This window comes from Manis pentadactyla, chromosome 5 (assembly GCF_030020395.1).
Source record: "Manis pentadactyla isolate mManPen7 chromosome 5, mManPen7.hap1, whole genome shotgun sequence".
NCBI classification, from domain to species: Eukaryota; Metazoa; Chordata; class Mammalia; order Pholidota; family Manidae; genus Manis; species Manis pentadactyla.
In genome coordinates, this window is record NC_080023.1 from 84,029,759 (window position 1) to 84,050,616 (window position 20,858).

General features: G+C 32.6%; 1 protein-coding gene across 2 annotated transcripts in view; it reads right to left on the reverse strand.

The window, feature by feature from the left end:
• Nucleotides 1-220: 220 nt before the first annotated feature.
• Nucleotides 221-20,858, reverse strand: part of DNAJB14 (DnaJ heat shock protein family (Hsp40) member B14) — a 51,590-nt gene continuing 30,952 nt past the window's right edge. For both annotated transcript variants that reach the window (XM_036914038.2, XM_036914042.2), the window contains 5 exons: nt 12,225-12,410; nt 10,320-10,414; nt 9,435-9,544; nt 8,428-8,600; nt 221-5,091 (listed from right to left, as the gene is read on the reverse strand). In XM_036914038.2, coding sequence (XP_036769933.1) covers nt 4,967-5,091; nt 8,428-8,600; nt 9,435-9,544; nt 10,320-10,414; nt 12,225-12,410 — 689 coding nt within the window. In that variant the 3' untranslated portion in view covers nt 221-4,966. The remainder of the gene's footprint in view (nt 5,092-8,427; nt 8,601-9,434; nt 9,545-10,319; nt 10,415-12,224; nt 12,411-20,858) is intronic.

Genomic DNA, 20,858 nt, shown 5'->3' on the forward strand with positions numbered 1-20,858 from the left:
GTGCAGTTCAAACCTGGTTTAAGGGTCAACTGTAGTTATATACTCAGTATTTATTTTCCTTGCTAGATGTAAACCTCATAAGGAATTTTTGTCTTGTTCCATGATTCATTCCTAGCACTCAGTTCACTGCTTGGGATATAGCAGGCATTCACACATTGGTTAAATGCCTGAATAAATGAAAGGGAATATTAAGAATATAAAACATGATAAAAACAAATCCTTACAGTGAGAACAGACTTCCTTTTTATTCATCTATTGAGATAAACTGCAGAGACTGAGAGACAAAAATCATTATAAATCATTCAGTAGAACATTCATTAAAAATCAAATGCATTTTCTTTAAGAGTTCTCACACAGAAACTTTTATTTTATATAAGTCTGATATAACATTAAATACTTTACAAATCAGACATTTTATTTTTTTAGATTTTATTGTATAATCTTGGATGCACTATAGACAAAAAAAGTAAGATCCTCTTTACCAGTTTCACTTCATTTAACTTATACAAGGCTTCCATTAAAATTCCATCACACCTAGAAAATTACCTGCTGCTTTTAAAAATGATTTGAACTTCAAATGGCAAGTCCTATGTAGCAATCCAAAAAACAAAAACAAAACAGAAAACAAAAATAGGTAAGAAGCATTTCTTATTGCAAAATATCATTTATGTATGAGTTTCTTCCTTCTCTCAATTGGTATAGTCATCTAACTCAAAACCAATTCATTTAGAAATTGATGCTTAAATACTCCAATATCACTGAAAAATCTCTATTTTTTAGTGGTGCTCTTAAATGGCAAAGTAGAATATGGACTGGAACGTCCTGACCCCATACTAAAGTGAGTGAGATATTCATGCAGGGTATTGTCTGCTATGCAGTTACTAGACAGCTTGGCAAACAGTAGCCCCAACTGTTAGTAACAACTTAGTAACCTAAGACATTTCTAGAAACACTTCTTACCCCTGCGTATTTCCCAATTGCTAGTTATAGAAAGACACAATCATATTTAAAGTATGAGCTTTATAATATAATCTGTTTTAAAATACAAAAAGGATCAACAGAAAGAATTCATACCAATGAAATTTTGCAGACTGAATTTCAAAATTAGAAATAAGAATATCCACTGCTAATGGAAGCCCTGCTCTGTGCAAACATAGTGTGTTATATATTAACCACACATTTGAGGTATTAGCTGGAAAAAAAATATATTTATACATGTATACACGGACACATCCACAGAATATTCACAAATCTATTGGCCCCAAAACCAGCAGATAACAAAATTAAATGAAAAGGAATCACATACCAACAGGAAAAAGTTACACACAGGGAATTTATCCAAAAAATGTGGTTATATAATCCTTAATATAAGGAGTATGTTTTGAATTAATGTTTTAAGGGAAAAGTTTTCATTTATATGAAAGCATCTATTTAATAGTAATGAAACCAAAAGGTTGCTTACGATTATTAATGGGATGTGCAAGAATTCCTTGAAGATAGTCATTCTACATACTTTTTTTTGTTATTACATACTGGAATTTTAAAAGTTTTGGAAGTTATTATCAGACTACTACTTTTTTTATTGGTTTATAAAGAAATTTATGGATTTGTAACTAGGCAGTAGTCCAATGTGGCCAACAGACACTTTTTGGCTATTTAAAATTCAGATTTATTATTCATTTTCAGAAGTTTTTCTGCTCAGATAAGAAAAAAGATTATGAATGTCCTTTCAATTTGCTTCACTCAGAACGGAGACAGAGAGTTATACAGGTAGTACTGAACCGAAGCTTCACATGGAAAGCTAAATAAACATACAAAATTGCCTTTTGAACTATTCAGTCCTTTAACTTACTTAACTGAGAAGATGGCTCATTTGGTTCTTAGGTCAACATGAAGAAGTATTTCACTGGGTTAACACAAATGGGAGATAAATTTTTTTAATGATATATGTAGGAATGAATTGTTAACTAACATTAACATGTCACATTTGTTAAATAACAAGTGCATTAAAAAATATTACAGATCCACAAAGAGATTCAAGAGGTTAATCATTTTTCTCAGTAACTATTGTACATACTAGTGTAATAGAGGAACTTAACAGGAGAAAACTTAAGCATAAAAATGCAATGAAAGTAAAGGGCTGGAGTTCCACACTCCTGTTCTGTGAACACCTGAGCTGACACAAAAACAGACTGGCTTAATGCATTGGCATATATATGCCTTAAGGACCTACTTTTCTCTACCAAATATTTATAAATTATACATAAGAATGTAGTGCTTATGAAAAAATACTTATTTAAGCATTCAATTGCAATCTGTTCCTAAATACATTGTTTTCACTTATTAGAAGGATTATAACTTAAAGTTTCTCATTGTTGAGAATTAAATTCTCAGATTTGATCTAAATAAATTCTGAAACTTACAAATGACTAGCACCAGTCTATCTGGGATCTAAGGAATCAAAAAAGAGAAGAAAAGGTATTATTTACTTCCCCCAAATCCTTATAAGGACAATGATGTTTGTGCATGTATATAAAAAGGGATAAAAATGTAAAGCACTGATAAATACAACTGCTGCCAAACTTCTAAAATACCAGTTAAAGCTAGTAGAGTAATATTCCAAGTTTGAGGGTTTTTAGGCAATGACTAAAATGAAAAATACAAGTTATCAAATGAAGATGTAAGGCCCATGCAGCTAAAAATAAGATGGCAAAACACTGGGATTTTTATTATGAAAGTGGCAAACATAAAAATTTTACATCTCAAGAGGCTAATGTCTTCTGACTTTGTAGAATTATCCTCAAATTCTAAGACACTTGGTTGGGCCTTTATACCATGATGTAGGTGATATTAAGGACTTAATCTTTAACTGCATACTTTATAGGAGACTTAAATTGTCAGGCACTCCATCAGTCATTTCCCACAGTTATTTAAAAACTTTATTTTATCAAAGACATTTCCCCAAACATTTTATGAAATGTGATAGAATGCAGCAATGCAACTGAAATATAATACTGTCCAAAAGCCACGTGTGACTTCAAATATATAACTTCACTTAATAAGCTCATCTACTCCCTTAAGGCCAGCATTTAGGAAAAAAGAATCAGTCAATAAAAATTCAATTCACTTTAGCATCAACCAAAATAGTGCAAATTTCCCATTAAAACTAGAAAGATAAATGGATGAAATTTTTTTCATTTCAATTTTTATGTTCTCTAATGCATCAAAGTTAATTAGAATGCTATATTATTTTGTTTTTAAACTCTTCTACAGGCTTAAGAAATATTTAAGTATGTATTTTCTTTTAAGCACTGCTGTTTTTTATTTTAAAGGTTTCATTTCTTAAAATTGGTTAATTGTACAGTTTTTCTGGGACAGTATGTAGCTTAGTTTAATCTACTAATTCAATTAGGCATTTCTACTGATTCACCTGGGGGAGGGCACAAAAGAGAACATTTTAAAAAGAAATATCATTTTAGCAGTTTTATTCAATAGATGCTATAAATAAACTTCTTCCAGAAAGAAATCTTTAAATGAAAGAACACTGCCACTCTAACTTGCATTTTCTCACATACAAAAATACTACCAAAGATGTGTTTGGTTCCATTAACTGAGTATGAAACAAAATCATTAGAATATTACAACTGTTAAATGTAATAGACTAAAAATCAAATAGTTTCAAACCTAATATAGAGGCACCAAAATCTTCAATTTCCAGCTGCTTTTTCTAATTTATATTATGGATTTAATTATGGAGAGCTTATTCCTATAGGGCTAATTGAATTACTCAATGGTGAATAGATTTTAGCTCAGAATTTTTAAGGATAACTTGCTGTAAATCACCATTTGACCTGCTGCTATATTTTTGCTCCCTGTTGTATGTGGCCAAACAGATCATGCTCTGATCAAGTAAGTGTGCTGTAATCTTACTTATATGTTTAAGAGTTGGCAATCAGGTTAAAAGGCACAAAGCTTCATTTTAGTAGTAATATTTCTTATTACGTATTTGTAGAGGAATCCATTTACTTTTGGATCCTGCTTAAGTGATCACTAAGAAGAAACAGCAAATGTCTATAGCGGAAAAACAGGTGGATCATCTCCTTCATAAATTTTAGCAACTTTCAAAACATACATATGAAAATTTGGGGGCCTTTTAATTACTGGAATTGCAAATGACATGACTGCAATTGACTGTTGAAGACCTTTTTTGTTTAATATCTACATAGCCATTTCCTCACATTTTCTTTAATATCAGTATATCATTTCATTTCTATGCATGGCTTAGCAATTCATAAAACTAAATAAATAGCAAACCGATATTCTACACCAGTTCATTTATCTCAATATATATTTTGGAATATAATGGCAATATTAAAAATATCAATTCCCTCTAAGCTGATAATGCTACAAGATTTTACACAAAGTTAAACAGCTTCTTTTTTTCTTTTCTTTTTGAAAAAGTTTCATTGTTTAAACTCCACACATTTGACATCTGAGAAGGAAAATGTAATTTTATCATAGGATATCTTTCCATCAATTTAAACTAAGAGTCTTACAGAGCTAAACACTAAAAGAATTTAAATAAAAAGGCATACAGTACATAACCTGTATGTACACAAAATGATCATTCCATAAATATTTACATGACAAGAGAAAAAATTTAGAATCACTAAACTGGAAAGTACTACAGGTGTGCTAATCCTTCCTCAAGACATTTTTAGTTAGGAATAATGTAAGCTTTTAAAGTGAAAATAATTGCAGAAGTAGAACTAAAATATTAATTTTAGTTTTCAATTTCTTAGTATTTAAAGGAGCCAGTAGGTCATAAACAGTCCAAGATTTCAGGGACCAACTATTCAGTTTAGTTCTTAATACCCAACCTTTTTCTTTAGCTCTCATGATAAAACTAAACTTAACTTACAGAAAAAATATGGAGTATGCTAAAAGTTATGAACAGAATTCCAGTTCATCCTCCTTTATAAATGCTGGTCAGCCGTTCCAGTTCTTTACAGTTGTCCATGCTCAAGGCGTCAGCCTTCCTTCGCAGTCTGTCATCGCGGTACACTTTTGCTGCATACTGCATATCTGTTTCTGTTAACAAAAATATTTTGCTAAGTAAATAATAATTTAGATCATCCAATTGTTTAAATTCAAATGATGTTTCATAGAAGCCCTTCAATATATTTCTATAAACTGAATATTTTTTTAAAAGAACTAAATCCAAGTTTTACTCCTAAAAACTAGCTAGAAGCCTAGGATTTAAAGCAAACACAGAAACCCTCTGGAAAAGAAATAAGGATAGAAGCATATCAACCCTTTCCTCCCACTCCTGTCCTTAGAGATTTAAAAACTACTACTCTAAAGCCTCATCTTGATCTCTCAGCCTAAAGATATCACATGCTATTCAGTACGGCTAGTGGTTGTTTTTGCTGTGACCTTTTATTAAGATTTCAGATTAATTATGCCAAGACTTGAGTTGAACAATTTAAAATCTTGTTCTGAACTTGTTTGAATTAAAAAAAATTTAATAACCATACTGAAGGGACACAAACAAGAAAAAAAGCCTGCTATACAATCATAGTAGCAGTGCTCAGCAGGTAAGTACTCCTGAGGCCTCCTTCAATATGTGGATGGCATTACTGAAGAAAAATAAAGGGAGTAGAAATCAAACATTCCTCAGGGAACTATTCCTTGTCATTTTCCTGTTATTCTCAGCCATTTCACTGTTTTTAACACCTCTGAAGGGTGGGAGCACTTATAGAAGATGTAACCAAATAAAGGAAAAAACAGGTTACTCTCTGGGAAACAGCCAAAGCAGAAGACAACAGGACCACATTCAAAATATACTCATGAGGTAAGAGCGTATTTTATTTGTAAACATCTTCACAGATGATCTTTATTCAATCAGGCTAGGATTTAACAACTCAACCAAAATGACTCCACCCCTTTTATTTACAAATGATACACTTGCAGAATCTTTCTGCACGATTGTTCCCAAATGAGGCAGACAACCAAAGTTCACTGGCTAGTCAGTGACAGAGTCTAGATTTCAGTCCAAACCTCCAGTGCCCAGTCTAATGTTCTTTCCATTACCTCAAATTAATGCTTGTATTTTATAAAACACCTATTTCACCATATTCCTGACATTAGGAAGTGTTAGAAGTCACTTCAAACAGAAGAGCCCTGGCAAAAAAAATCCATTGGCCAACAATCTTTTGACGATATTAATTTATAAAACAAGGTGAGTTCATCCTAATTAACAAATGAAACATTCAACTAATGGATTAGTTGTAGGGATGGAATAAAAAATGATTAAATAATAATATTGAATAGTTACTAGTGCAAGGCATTAGGCTAAGTATCAACATATATTATTTGTTTTGGCCCATATTTCAATGAGCTGAGATTTAAAGAGGTTAAATAACTCAGCCTAACTAATGTATTGGTGGAGCCAGGATCTTGCAAGGCAGTCTAGAGCCTCCACTTTAATCATAACACTACCTTCCATAAATATGAATATTTTTTCCTTTCTTCTACTTATACAGTCAATTCCCAATTATTTAAGGTAATGGAATGTAAGCATGCATAATCCAAAAATCACCCATATTTGGCTGATACAAAACTTGAATTTGTGGATATAGCTAATAGGCTAGTCACTCTTTTAATACAAAATAAACAGTTCTTTCATACATTCATTAATATGAATTCATTAATCATTTATCCAATCGTTCATATATCCATCAAAATTTACTACATGCCTATGATGTGCCAAGGATTGTGCAAGGTACTAGGAATCAAAAAATGAAATGAAATGAGATACAACTTGGCATACACTGTCTTTAAGACCTTTGGCTAATGCAAGGTTTCTCAACCTCAGAAATACTGGCATTTGGGATCAGATAATTCTTTGTTGTGGGGAGCTGTCCAGTGCATTGTAGGATTTTAGCAGCATCCCTGTTCTCAATCCAGTAGATGTCAGCAGCAATCCCTTCCTCCCCTACCCTATGCTGACGCACAAAAAAATTTCCAGATATTACCAAATGTCTTCTGGGAGGCAGAGGCAAATCATCCCCAACTGAAAACACTCATCTAATGTAACCTTCACATTGAGAATGGACTGATTTCAGACTTACAAACCAAACAAATTCTATCTCCTTTAACTGCTATTACACAAATGAGGAAACCAAGGCCAGAAAAAAGAACTTCCTTAGAAATATACAAAGGTTATGTTTTATCACATTTTCACTAGTGGATGAAAGATGATAACTGCTACCATTTTCTGAGCATTTACTCTATGTGAAACACTTTAACCATTGCCTGATTTAATTTCATAACAAATCCATAAAGGTAGGTATTATTGAGAAGACTGGAGTACATTGGCTGAACTCTAGAGACAGACTGATTTTGGATCATGGATCTATGGCCTTGGGCAAGTTACTAATCTCTCTTTGCCCTAGTTTCCTTATATGTAAAATGGGTATAATAACCTCACAGTGTTCTTGTGGAGATTAAATGAGTTATTTACACACACACACACACACACACACACGAAGTACTTGGGACAGTGACTGAAACAATATGCATTATATAAATTATAGTTTATATAATGGTTTCTATAATTCACTATACCAAGTTCTCTACAGGAATATTCTACCTCCTTCTACTCATCACAATCACCCATTTTAGACATGAGGGAATAAACTCATAGAGATCAGAATATTTGCCTTAAATTACCCAACTAAAAATTTCAGAGCTAGAATTCAATGTTCCTCTGTCTAATTCAAAAGTCTTCCTAATAGTCAGAAAAACAAAAACCACAATAATATTCAATTCACATGCAGCATCTCAGCAGATTCTTATGGCCAACTTTTTTGTAGGTGGTGCTGCTTCTTAAATTAAGGAACCTGAGGCTGGAAAAGGCTGCAAATTGACTATAAGTGTTCCCAAGGACTTTTCTATGTACAAATAAAGGAAAATGAAATGTCAACAAAACCCAGTGTACATTAAGTGCTAAATATTAAGCTAAATTAATGAAGAGTTTCAAACTTAACTCTGTAACAGGATGCATATTAAAATTGATGACATACCTTATGTGTCAGGGTATTTTTTCTTTCTTAGTGGTATATAAATAATGATGCATGGTTCACAACATTTTAAATAGAATGAAATTTGGTATTATTCACTTATTCAACCAAATATTTATTGGTAATAACAATAACACAAATACCATTTATTAAGTCTTTGCCATGTGCCAAGACTTACATGTTATAAGGCCACATGTACATTAAAACAAACTGTCTCATTTAAGTATTGGGCTCCAATTATGTACCAGATAATTCTAGGACATCCTTGAGTACAGAAATCTACAGTAATCAATTCCAAAGACTTTGAATAAGTTTTTAAATCTTAAACATTTGATAAACTTACTTTGTTGTCTTTCTTTCCAGCAATTATTTCGAATACTAGTCACATAATCTTCTTCCACGCTCTTTTCTACCTTTTGTAATAACATTCCTTTATATTCATTTTTAAAGTCCTTGTTGACATAATAAATGACACCCAAATTTTCTGTCACCATTTTAATCGTTTGCCCTGATCCACTGTAAAAGAAATGCTTGATCATTATTTTTTTAATTAAAATTGTACAATCTGATCTATGATAAAACAAGCTAACATAACATTTTAAAATTATTTTAAAATTAATACTGGTAAAATTTTATTTATATAATTACATAAATTATTGATATAACAGAACACCATCCGTGTCATAAAAAGTAATCATATTGTTAATATACTATGTTCTTAAAAGTTATCTCAATTTTTTAGTTAATAAAAATCTTATTTGTAAGAAAAAAATTATTTCTTACTTTTAGACCAATCTGTTGTTAATATTGTAAAATCCCTGGCAATATAATTTTACAAGGTTTCCTTTAGGTTCACTGTATTACACTAACGTTATCTAGAATGGATAATGCTTTAAATTTCATGTCCTGACCTCTTCATATATGAAGTATATTGTATAAAAATACTTCATATAACAAAAGAAGTAATATTTGCCTTTATTTAATCAGTATTTTACAAACATCAGAGTGAAATCATTTCTCCCTTAATGACACAAATCTATGTAACATCAATCACAATCTATTTTTGTCTTTGAAGTATTTCTTGTCTTCAATGTCAACACATTAACTATTGAATTAAATTGCTGTCAAGTTTGAATCTAGCTGCTCTCTATCTTTATCCACAATTTAACAGAACTGTACATTAACAACATACTACAGACTTACCATTTTTAAAGTTAGAGATGTTTAAATCTGGTACACTTGCAGTAACAGACTTGTAACTTAAAAATTTTAAAGAGCAAAGACCTTTAAAGGATGATAGGTAAGAAACAACAAATTTTTATTTTTGTAAAACTTCACTTAGTTACTTACGATCTGGGATACAAGGAATAAGGAGGATTAGAGACCATCAAATGACTTAATAATGACACGAGGATCAATACAATAATGGGCATCAGCTGGATAAACACAGAAAAACCTCCCTATAAAAAATAATCAAAGAATAACAAATTGTAAGAAAACTGTAGTTGTCAATAATCAAACAGCTGCTACACATTTTTAGATGCAGAAAGGACATTCGATATCACCTGGCTCACTACTTTCACATCTGCCTGACCAACAAACTTCCTGGGGTTTCTTAAAAATGTAACTTTCCAGGTGCTTCACCTAGAGATCCTGATTTGGAAAACGCTGACATAACCTGATCTCATTTCACAGACGAGGAAGTTCTCACTCTCTCTCTCATAGACTTAATTCTCAGTATGAGGCAAGTTGGCAAAACTATTTTTACCTTAGATTTCAGGGTGCAACAGGGAAATGAATGAGTGATAGAGCAGGGCCCCTGCCTTTTAATTTCTAATCTAGTGCTCTTTCCATCTACCTTTCTGTGTCATGTAATTTATGCAATTAGGTACAGCTGTATTAAAACAAAGACAGTTACTTTCAATTTATTTTTCAGTATTAATTATAAATCCTTTAGGACCAAACAGTAAGAAGTTATCTTCAAAACATGCACACTGCAGTGTATCTTCCCTAGAATCAAAGAACACCAAATCTGTTAGATTGCCCAAACACCCTCCAGCTGATGTCTATCAGACCCCAGAATCCCTAAAGGGCTTTCTCGTCTCCATTAAATACCTCTGGCAAGAGAAAACTCAGTGCTTTTACAACAAAGTGCCCTATTTTCAGACAACTCTAATTGCCTTTCCTGAGATGAAATTTGCCATTTTATGGTTTCTAATCATATCATAAACATACATCTCCTCTTTCTTCTTCTCTTTCATGTCCACTGTGTCGATGCTGATGTTGATGGCTATAACCAGCTCGTCCATTTGAAAATGAATGTACACTACCTAGAAAATTAAAAGCATGGTTAGAGAGAGCAACTATGATCAGAAAAAACATTTTTTACATTTTTATTCTTAAAAATTATGAAAACAGTGTGTCTGACTAGTGAATGTTTATTGCCCTTTCTTCTTGGAGAGAAGGGTAGACTGAAAAAGGAATGATTCTTCCCAGACTTTGCTTCCTTTAAAGTAAAGTAAAAGTTCTTTCTGAAATCTTTAATAAGAGTTCCTCCCAATACTGCATACATACAAGAATTTTGTTGCAGTGGTTTGTTTTTACAAACTTGGATTGTTGCTCTGAAACTCTGCTTTTCACATTTATCAAAAAATAGTGCTCTAAATCATTTATTTAAAGCTATATAATATACTATGGTATAGGTGGGTCACAATATGCTCAAATATTCTCTTGCTAATGACCATTCAAGTTGTGTCCAAATAAGGTGGCCAGCCAGAAATGGCAACCCCTGACAGAGTAAACTATGTTATAATAAGCAAGATAACTGAAACTCAAATATCCAAAAACTATTACCTGAAAGATTTGTAGTTGTTTCTAGCACATTTTCAGTCAAAATTGTTAGTCTGAATAGTTTTTTTGTGAGATGTAATTATGTATACTAATATGTCAAAATATAAGTTATATTTTCAGTCACTAATTTGTGTTTACACACTTTTTTTTCTCTTCAAGGATGGTTTACAAAATGTACTATGACCACAATTCTTCTGATACTATTCAGACTGGGCCACCAAGCCAAACTATTTTGCTGTATTCATAAAGATTCTCCTAATGTTGAATGGGATGCTTAACTTAGCACCTTAAGTAAATGTTGTAAACAAGACTGGAGCTATATTCTAACCACCTTAGAGGAGCTTCTCTTAAAGAAAATTAATTTCCACTCAAATACTCAAGAATAAATGTAAGTTAAGTTCAATTAATTTCCATTCAGTACTCAAGAATAAATATAAGTAAAGTTCAATACTACTTATGTGGTACTAAAAATTCTAATCCTTTAGTAACACCTCTACAGTGTTTTAATTTGAGAGCTTGGCTCAAATAATTACTTCTACCTTAATATAAGTTTAAAAACCCACTTACTTTATATATAACCTATGAACCAGATATTTTTTTTTTTGAGAGGGCATCTCTCATATTTATTGATCAAATGGTTGTTAACAACAATAAAATTCTGTATAGGGGACTCAATGCACAATCATTAATCAACCCCAAGCCTAATTCTCAACAGTCTCCAATCTTCTGAAGCATAACGAACAAGTTCTTACATGGTGAACAAATTCTTACATAGTGAATAAGTTCTTACATGGTGAACAGTGCAAGGGCAGTCATCACAGAAACTTTCGGGTTTGTGAATCAGATATTTTAATATTTCAATGGGTAGCACTCCCACATACACCCAAATTAGCAATCTGTAATGGTATTAATGAAGTATCTACAAAGTTCTCCAGAGAACCAATGTCAAATGGTCATCCAGTGTCTAAGATACCTCCTATGATTGCAAGTACATGCGACACGTTGCCACTGGATTTCCTACTCACACATCCTTTCTTTTGGTTTATATAAAATGAGGAATATCTGTACTGTTTATTTCTTATTTTTTTAATTAAAGTATGTTCTGGGAAAAAGGAAGACAAATAGTACAGGTAGTAAGTCTAACATTTTCATTCTACTTTCATGAAAAACCATCACAGGATGATAATACTGTATGAAATGAAGGGGAGAGAGTAGGTACATTTCTAAATAGCCTAACTAGAGATAAGGATCTCTAGCTTCGTAAAATATTTATAATTAACATTAAAATACCTGAAGGAAATCCACCACCAAAGAATATGTTAAACAAGTCTTCTGGAGTTATATCAGCTTCACAACCTCTATGGAAATTAAATCTGCCATTGTTTTGGTGATTACACGCTTGTTCCTCAGTCCCTGTCAGGTCATACTGTTTTCGTTTTTCCGGATTACTTAAAACAGCATAAGCGTTTCCAATCTCTGAAAAAATAATGAGTAAAACTTGGCAAGCAAAGATTTTATATTATAAAAGACTGCCTGTCATGTTAACAATAACAACAAAAAACTACTTTAGGCTAATCGAGGAAATAGTAAAACAGTAACAATTTCTTTTAAAAGTATTATAAATTGTTTGCAATTACTAATATTATTACCTACAATACAACTTTTGATACTAGCCAGGCAAGTCTCCCTACTGCCTTGAACATAAAGGAATGTCCAGGTTGCTTCTTACTATTGTGCTTCATCTCCTAATATTCTCCTTCTTCCTTTTTGAGTATCCTAATCTTTTTTATTCATTCATTAGTGACATTCAAATAATAATAATAGCAGTAGTTACTATTATACTACTACTAATAATAGGCAGTTACAAACTGCCACACTTTGAACCTAATACATTGTCACATCATCCATTATTATCCCTACTTTACAGGCAAGACCCCGAGGCTCCAAATGGTTAGGAAACTTGTTCAAGGTCAAAATTTTTTTTAGCACCATAAGTATCTCCATGCAACCTACACCATGAACATTTTTTTTTTTTCACATTCCAGGCTAAAGTGAGCTATTCTTCATTCTATTCCTGAACAATTTATTCCTCTTAAAAAAGTAAATTCCATTACAAGCTTAGATAAGAACATGTATAAAAAAATGGAAGCAGGGATGATCAGTATTGACTGTTCAGAGACCTACAGAATTGTAAAGAATAGCTTCTAAGTCAAGAGCTGATCAAAAAAGCCCTCATATAAAATATTAGAACTTAGTATGCTATAGGTCAGTGGTTCCTAATTTGGGCTTCCTATTTTAATTTCTAAGGATTTACTAAAATAAAAAAAAAAAACAGTGCTCAGGTCACATTTGATATCAATTAAATCATAATGTCTAGAGCTGAGGTTATGGAATCAGTATTTTTTTTCAAAATCTCTTCACAAAATTTTAATGTGCAACCAGCACCAACTACTGGTGTAGGAAATGAAGCTTCTTAAAATAGTAAGGAGATTTTACCATAAAGAATTTTTGATGCCAGAATTTTTAAACATTATATTTGAGTTGAGTTAAACATTCTCTAAAAGTTCTTTCAAACTACATTTTCTATATTCTCCAAAAACTATCTAGGTTGAGCTTGCTCCTTGCCACTTTTTGGTTTAAGAACAGGCAAAATTGGGCTGTTAAATGGAGAAGCAGTAAGGATAATCATGCCTTTATTAACTGTTTGATATAGTACATTTTAATCTTTGAAAGCTCTATTTTAATTTACATTGGGCCATATTAACTATTTTACTTGGGGAGTTCATGGAGTCCCATTTTATCAAGACAATTTGTAAGTGCCAAAAACTTCGTTTAGTTTTAACTGATTACTTCTTGTATTAGAATATCTATTCCCAATGTGAGATATTTTAGGACAATGGGTACTAAGATTATGGAAAATTTAGGCAAGGCTATAGTTTAAAGTGAGGCATACCTATTTTTATTTTGTTTAAAAGTCACTTATTTTCCTAAGACTATAAGGAATCCCATGTTTAAATGTAGTGGAATCTCTAGGTATAACTGTAATTTAATTCCCAGTATTGATTAAGTCTATGAAGCTTTGTCAAGTGGCACATTTTAGCAGATGTTAAAATTAATTTAGAACCTTTCCTGCAGCGGGACAAAAACCAATCATTACCCTTTTGATCTTTTATAATGTACATTATTTAAGTAAACTTTGGGTTTCCAACTAGGTCAAATTATGGACCTTTAAGTTAATAATAATAAATAAATAAATAAATTTATTTACTTTAAAAAAAAAAAAGTAAATTCCATGAGGGTAGGGACTGTGTCTATGTATTCACTGCAATATCCCACAGTCCAGGAAAAAGTCTGATTTTGTTTTGGAATGAATCTAGATAGTCTCTAATTTTCCTATCTCACTTTGCTAATTTTGTGATATTTATTTATAAAGAATTCTATTTCCCATCTTATACCCCTCTGTCCAAAAGAAGCAATGGTAGATTGGTCACCAAAATGTCTTCATGAGGTAATTTATAAAAGCTGTAATGCTTTGATCTAAAGGCAGGAGCTACCCTATTCTCAATCTGTCATTTCTAATAATCATAAATATAGCTTGCTTCTTAAACTAGATTGTAAGCCTCCTGCAATGGGATATTTTAGAAATACTTTTTTGATCCCATGTGGTGGCTGCCATAGGTACTGTGCAAGCAAATAGATGCTCATTAGGTAGTTATTTCTGGATGGTTACATATCACACTGCAGTATTAATTATATACAAATTCTCTGGACTTTGGTTTTGAAAGGGCTTCTTGTATCTGGGATTCAGAGACAGCTTTCAGGTAGTCTGTGAACCCTACTGCATAAATATTAGGCGGATGGTCCATTTATCACAGGAGATGGTCCAAAATGTTCTTCAGATTCTTAAATAGATCTTTGACTCAGAAATAAAGCCATCATTTATAATGTTGCTCCAATGGGAAAACACAATAAGAGATTCAAACAATGTACTTTACAAACACCAAGGTATTGATCAATACCTAAAAAAGAAGCATATCTCTCAAAATATGCCAAAGTTGTACTTCAGTACTAATATCTTAGTTAAATCTAGTATTTAACTTCTGTACACTAAATGGACTACTTCAGGTAATTTCATAGTACTAATAAAAACCCAATTCTCTTTTTAAGGCATTACTTTTTTTTTTTTTTACCTACTAACCCATTTTTTTTGGTTTTTAGTTAGTTTTTTTTCTTTGGTATCATTAATATATAATTACATGAGCTACTCAATAGTAATTATTGAGGTTACTAGATTCCCCGATTAAGTCCCCACCACAGACCCCATTATAGTCACTGTCCATCAGTGTAGTAAGATGCTATAGAGTCACTACTTGTCTTCTCTGTGCTATAGTACCTTCCCTGTGCCCCCCAAACCCCCGCTATGTTATGTGTGCTAATCGTAATGACCCTTGTTCCCCTTCTTCCTCCCTTCCCACCTACCCTCCCCAGTCCCTTTCCCTTTGGTAACTGTTAATCCATTCTTGGGTTCTGTGAATCTGGTGCTGTTTTGTTTCTTCAGTTTTTGCTTTGTTTTTATGCTCCAAAGATGAATGAAATCATTTGGTACTTGTCCTTCTCTGCCTGGCTTATTTCACTGAACATAATACCCTCTAGCTCCATCCATGTTGTTGCAAATGATAGGACTTGTTTTCTTCTTACGGCTGAATAATATTCCATTGTGTATATGTACCACATCTTCTTTATCCATTCGTCTACTGATAGACACTTAGATTGCTTCCATTTCTTGGCTATTGTAAATAGTGCTGTGATAAACATAGGGGTGCATATGTCTTTTTCAAACTGGGATTCTTCAGGTAAATTCCGAGGAGTGGAATTCCTGGGTCAAATGGTATTTCTATTTTGAGTTTTTTGAGGAACCTCCATACTGCTTTCCACAATGGTTAAACTAGTTTACATTCCCACCAGCAGTGTAGGAGGTTTCCCCTTTCTCTGCATCCTCGCCAGCATTTGTTATTCTTCATCTTTTCTATGTTGGCCATCCTAACTGGAGTGAGGTGATATCTCATTGCAGTTTTAATTTGCATTTCCCTGATAATTAGCAACGCAGAGCATCTTTGCATGTGCCTGCTAGCCATCTGAATTTCTTCTTTGGAGAAGTGTCTATTCATATCCTCTGCCCAGTTTTTAATAGGGTTATTTGCTTTTTGGGTGTTGAGGCATGTGAGTTCTTTATATATTTTGGATGTTAATCCCTTGTTGGATATGTCATTTGCAAATATATTCTCCCATACAGTAGGATACCTTTTTGTTCTGCTGATGGTGTCCTCTGCTGTACAGAAGCTTTTTAGCATGATGTAGTCCCATTTGTTAATTTTTTATTTTGTTTCCCTTGCCCAAGGAGATACGTTCAGGAAAAAGTTGCTCATGTTTATATTCAAGAGATTTTTGCCCATGTTTTCTTCTAAGGGTTTTATGGTTTCATGACTTACATTCAGGTCTTTGATCCATTCTGAGTTTACTTTGGTGTATGGGGCTAGACAATAAACCAGTTTCATTCTCTTGCATGTAGCTGTCCAGTTTTGCCAACACCAACTGTTGAAAAGGCTGTCATTTCCCCATTATATATCCATGGCTCCTTTATAGTATATTAATTAACCATATATGCTTGGGTTTATATCTAGGCTCTCTAGTTTGTTCCATTGGTCTATGGGTCTGCTCTTGTGCCAGTACCAAATTGTCTTGGTTACAGTGGCTTTGTAGTAGAGCTTGAAGTTGGGAGTGTAATCCCCCCAGCTTTATCCTTCCTTCTCAGGATTGCTTTGGGTATTCAGGGTCTTTTGTGTTTCCGTATGAATTTTAGAACTATTTGCTCTAGTTTGTTGAAGAATGCTGTTGGTATTTTGAGAGGGATTGCATTGAATCTGTAGGAGGCATTACTTCTTAAAAGAATAATTTCCAAACATTAAGATATTTTTAGAAGATGTTTGTGAAATACTATCATAATCCACAATTGTACATGTAAGACAATTGACTACTGTGATTAGAGTAACTGTCTAGTCATTTACTTTGTGCCATACTCATAATCAAGAATTTTTTCTAGTTTATTATTATCTAAAGAATTAAATCCAAAGTCTATTCTGGTATTGAAAGCCTTACAAAATACATTTCTACCTCAGTCTCATTTTACCAAAAGATACTTTCCATTTTATTCATTTTTCAATTAAACTTTTTATTTTGAGGTAACTTTAAACTTGCATTAAATTTTAAGAATATAGACAGGTTCCCTGTACATATTACCTAATTTCCTGCAATGGTAGTATCTTTTAAAATTATAGTATATCTATAATAATACAGTATAATCACAGATAGGATATTGACATTGATACAATCAGGATACAGAACATGTCCATCTTCATGTTGCCCTTTTAACACCACACTCACTTCCTGCCCCTCTATCCCTTCTTTAAACCCAAACAACCACTGACCTGTTCTCTATTGCTATAATTTTGGCATTTCAAGAATGTCATGTAAATGGAATAATACAGTAAAGAAATGGAATGAAACATTTTGTGACTGACTTTTCTCTATCAGCATAATTCTTTGGCGATCAATCCAGGTTGTTATGGAAGTCAATGCAGTCATCTCCCTGATCCAGTTTTGCTTTCTGTGCTTTCAGTTACCTGTAGTCAACCACTGTCTGGAAACAGATGATCCTCCTGACCTGATGTCACAGCAGTAGTAGCCTAACACTATAACACAATGCCTACATTGTTCACCTCACTTCATCTCATCACTTAGGCATTTTAACATCTCACATCATCACAGGAAGAGTGAGTACAGCACATAAGATACATACTTTGAGAGAGAAACTGCATTCACATAACTTTTATTACAGCATATTGTTATAAGCTATTGTTGGGAATCTCTTATTGTGTCTAATTTGTAAATTAAACCCTATCATAGGTATGCATACACAGGTAAAAACAGCATTGATGGGGGAATTCAGTATAATTTGTGGTTTTGGGCATCCAAAGGGGATCTTGGAATGTATTCCCTGTAGATAAGAAGGGACAACCATAGCTCATACCTTTTTATTGCTGACTAGCACTCCATGGTATGAAAGTACCACTGTTCCATCATTTACCCACTGAACAGCATTTGGGTTGGGTTTTTTTTTTGTATTATGAATAAAACTGCTATATACATTCATCCACAGGTTTATGTTTATACATAAACATAAATATTCATTTCTCTGGGATAAATGCTCAGGAATGCAATTGCTGGGTGCATGGTAACTCCATAGTCTTTTGTGACACTGCGAACTATTTTACAAAGTGACTACTGTCATTTAACAGCCCATCAACAATGTATGAGTGATACAGTTTCTCTGCATCCAGAACAGTATTTGGTGGTGTTCTATTTTTTATTTTGGCCACTCTAATAGGCACATAGTGATATCTCATTTTGGCTTTACTTTGCATTCTCTCTAATGGCTTATGAATGATGTTGATAATCTTTTCATGTACCTGACATTTGTAGACATCTTCAGTGGAATCTTATCCATGTCCTTCATCCTCTTACCCATTTTCTAACTGGATTATTTGCTTTTTTAGTTTTGAGTTTGGGAAGTTCTTTATATACTCTATATACTAGTCCTTTAAAGATACATGCTTTGCAAATATTTTCTCTCACTCTTTTTGTCTTTTCATCCTCCTCATGGGTTCTTCACAGAGCAAACTTTTAAAAAGATTTAATTAAATCCAGCTTATCAACTTTTTCTTTCATAAATTGTGCTTTTGGTGTTAAGTCTAGGAAATCACTGCCTAGACCAAGATCTTAAAGATTTGCTCCCATAATAAAAAATGTTTTACATTTACACTCATGATGCATTTTGAGTTCATTTTTGTATAAAGCATGAGATTTGGGTCAAGGCTATTTTTTTCTTGCCTACGAATATCCAATCACTCCAAAACCATTTGCTGAAAAAGCTATCTTTCCTCCACTGAATTGTTTTTGTACCTTTGTCAGAAATCAGTTGGGTGTATGTGTATGGGTCTATATCTGGGTTTCCTATCTTGTTCCACTGATGTGTTTTCCCCTCTACCAATACCACAATGTTTTGATAACTGTAGCTATAAATAAGTCCTAATATCAAGTACACTGAGTACTCCTAGTCCATTCTTTTAATTTATCATTTTATTTTATTAAGGTTGTTTCCACATGAGTTCAAACAGTGAACCAGCTTTGCATCCCTGGAATAAGCTCCACTTGGTCAAAGTGTGTAATTCTTTTAAATATTTCTGAATTCAAATATTTTGTCAAGACTATTTGGGTTTACTCTAGGAAGGATACTAGTGTGTAGTTTTTTCTTTTTGTAATGTCTTTGAAGATTGGTTTTAATTCTTCTTTAAAAGTCTGGTAGATGTATCCAGCAAAGACACCTGAGCTGGAGTTTTCTTTCTAGGAGCTTCTTAGTTACAAATTTGCTTTACATTATACGGCTGTTCATATGATCTACTTCAGACTTAATGAATTCTGATCATTTGTATTTTTTAAGAATTGGTCCATTTCATCTAAGTTGTAAATTTATGTGTGGAATTGTTCATAATATTCTCTTATTTCTCTTCTGATGTCTGCATAGTCTTCATCCTTGCTTCTGATACCATTTCTGATAATGGTCATTTCTGTCTTCTTTTTTTTCCTTTGCCAGTCTATCAATTGTATTGATCTTTCAAAGAACTAGTTCTTTTGTTCCATTGATCTTCACTATTGTTTTTGTTTTCAGTTTTACTAATTTTCATTTTCACCTTTATTTTCTTCCTTCTTCTTGCTTTGGATTTATTTTGCTCTTATCTTTCTAGGTTTGTGAGATAGAAGCCTAGATGGGTAATTTGAGGCTGTCCCTCTTTTTTTATATATGCATTTAGTGTTGTTAAGTTCCCTTTTAGCATTGCTTTAGCTGGTCCCTTCAAATTTTGATGTGCTGTATTTTTATTCAGTTTAATGTATTTTTAAAATGAGACCTCTCTGACCCATATATTGTTTAGAAGTTTTATTGTCTGGTTTCCAAGTGATTGGACATTTTCCAATTATCTTTGTTATTGATTTCTACTTTGATTTCACTATGGTCAGAGAATGCACTCTGTATGACTTTATTTAACTTAGTGGAGATTTATGTTATAACCCAGGATATGCTCTATCTTGTAGTATGTTCTGTGAGCGCTTGAAAAGAGTACAGCCTGCTGTTGCTGGGTGGAGTGTTCTATAAACACTGATTAGATCTTGTATTGATCAGATCTAACGGTGGTGTTAATTCTTCTATATTCTTGCTGATTTCTGACTAGTTGTTCAATCAGTTATTGAGAGAGAAGTGTTGAAGCTTGCATCTATAACTGTAAATTTTTCTGTTTCTCCTTCCAGTTCTATTAGCTTTTGATTTTCATAGTGTGCATCTATGTTTTTTGGTACATGCACATTTATACTGTCATGTCTTCTTGAAGGACTGACACTTTAATAATAATATATTCTTATAACTTTTTTAGTCTAAAGCCTACTTTATCTAGTATTAATATAGCCACTCTTGCTTTAATATTTGCATGATATATTTCTCCATCTCTTTACTTTCAGCCTGTCTATATTGTTAAAAAAGTGAGTTTCTTGTAGGTAACATATAGTTAAGTCTTTTTTTTTTTTAATTCATTCTGCCAATCTTTTAATTGGTATAGTTCAATCATTTACATTTAATGTACTTATTGATAAGTTAGGGCTTATGTCTTTCATTTTATTTTTTGTGTTGTGTTGTTTTTCCTGACTTCCTGTGAGTTACTTGAAAATATGTTTAGAATTCCATTTTTATTTATGTAGTGTTTTCAGACTGTTAACACTTTGTACAGTTTTTAGTGGTTGCTCTAGGTATTACTATAT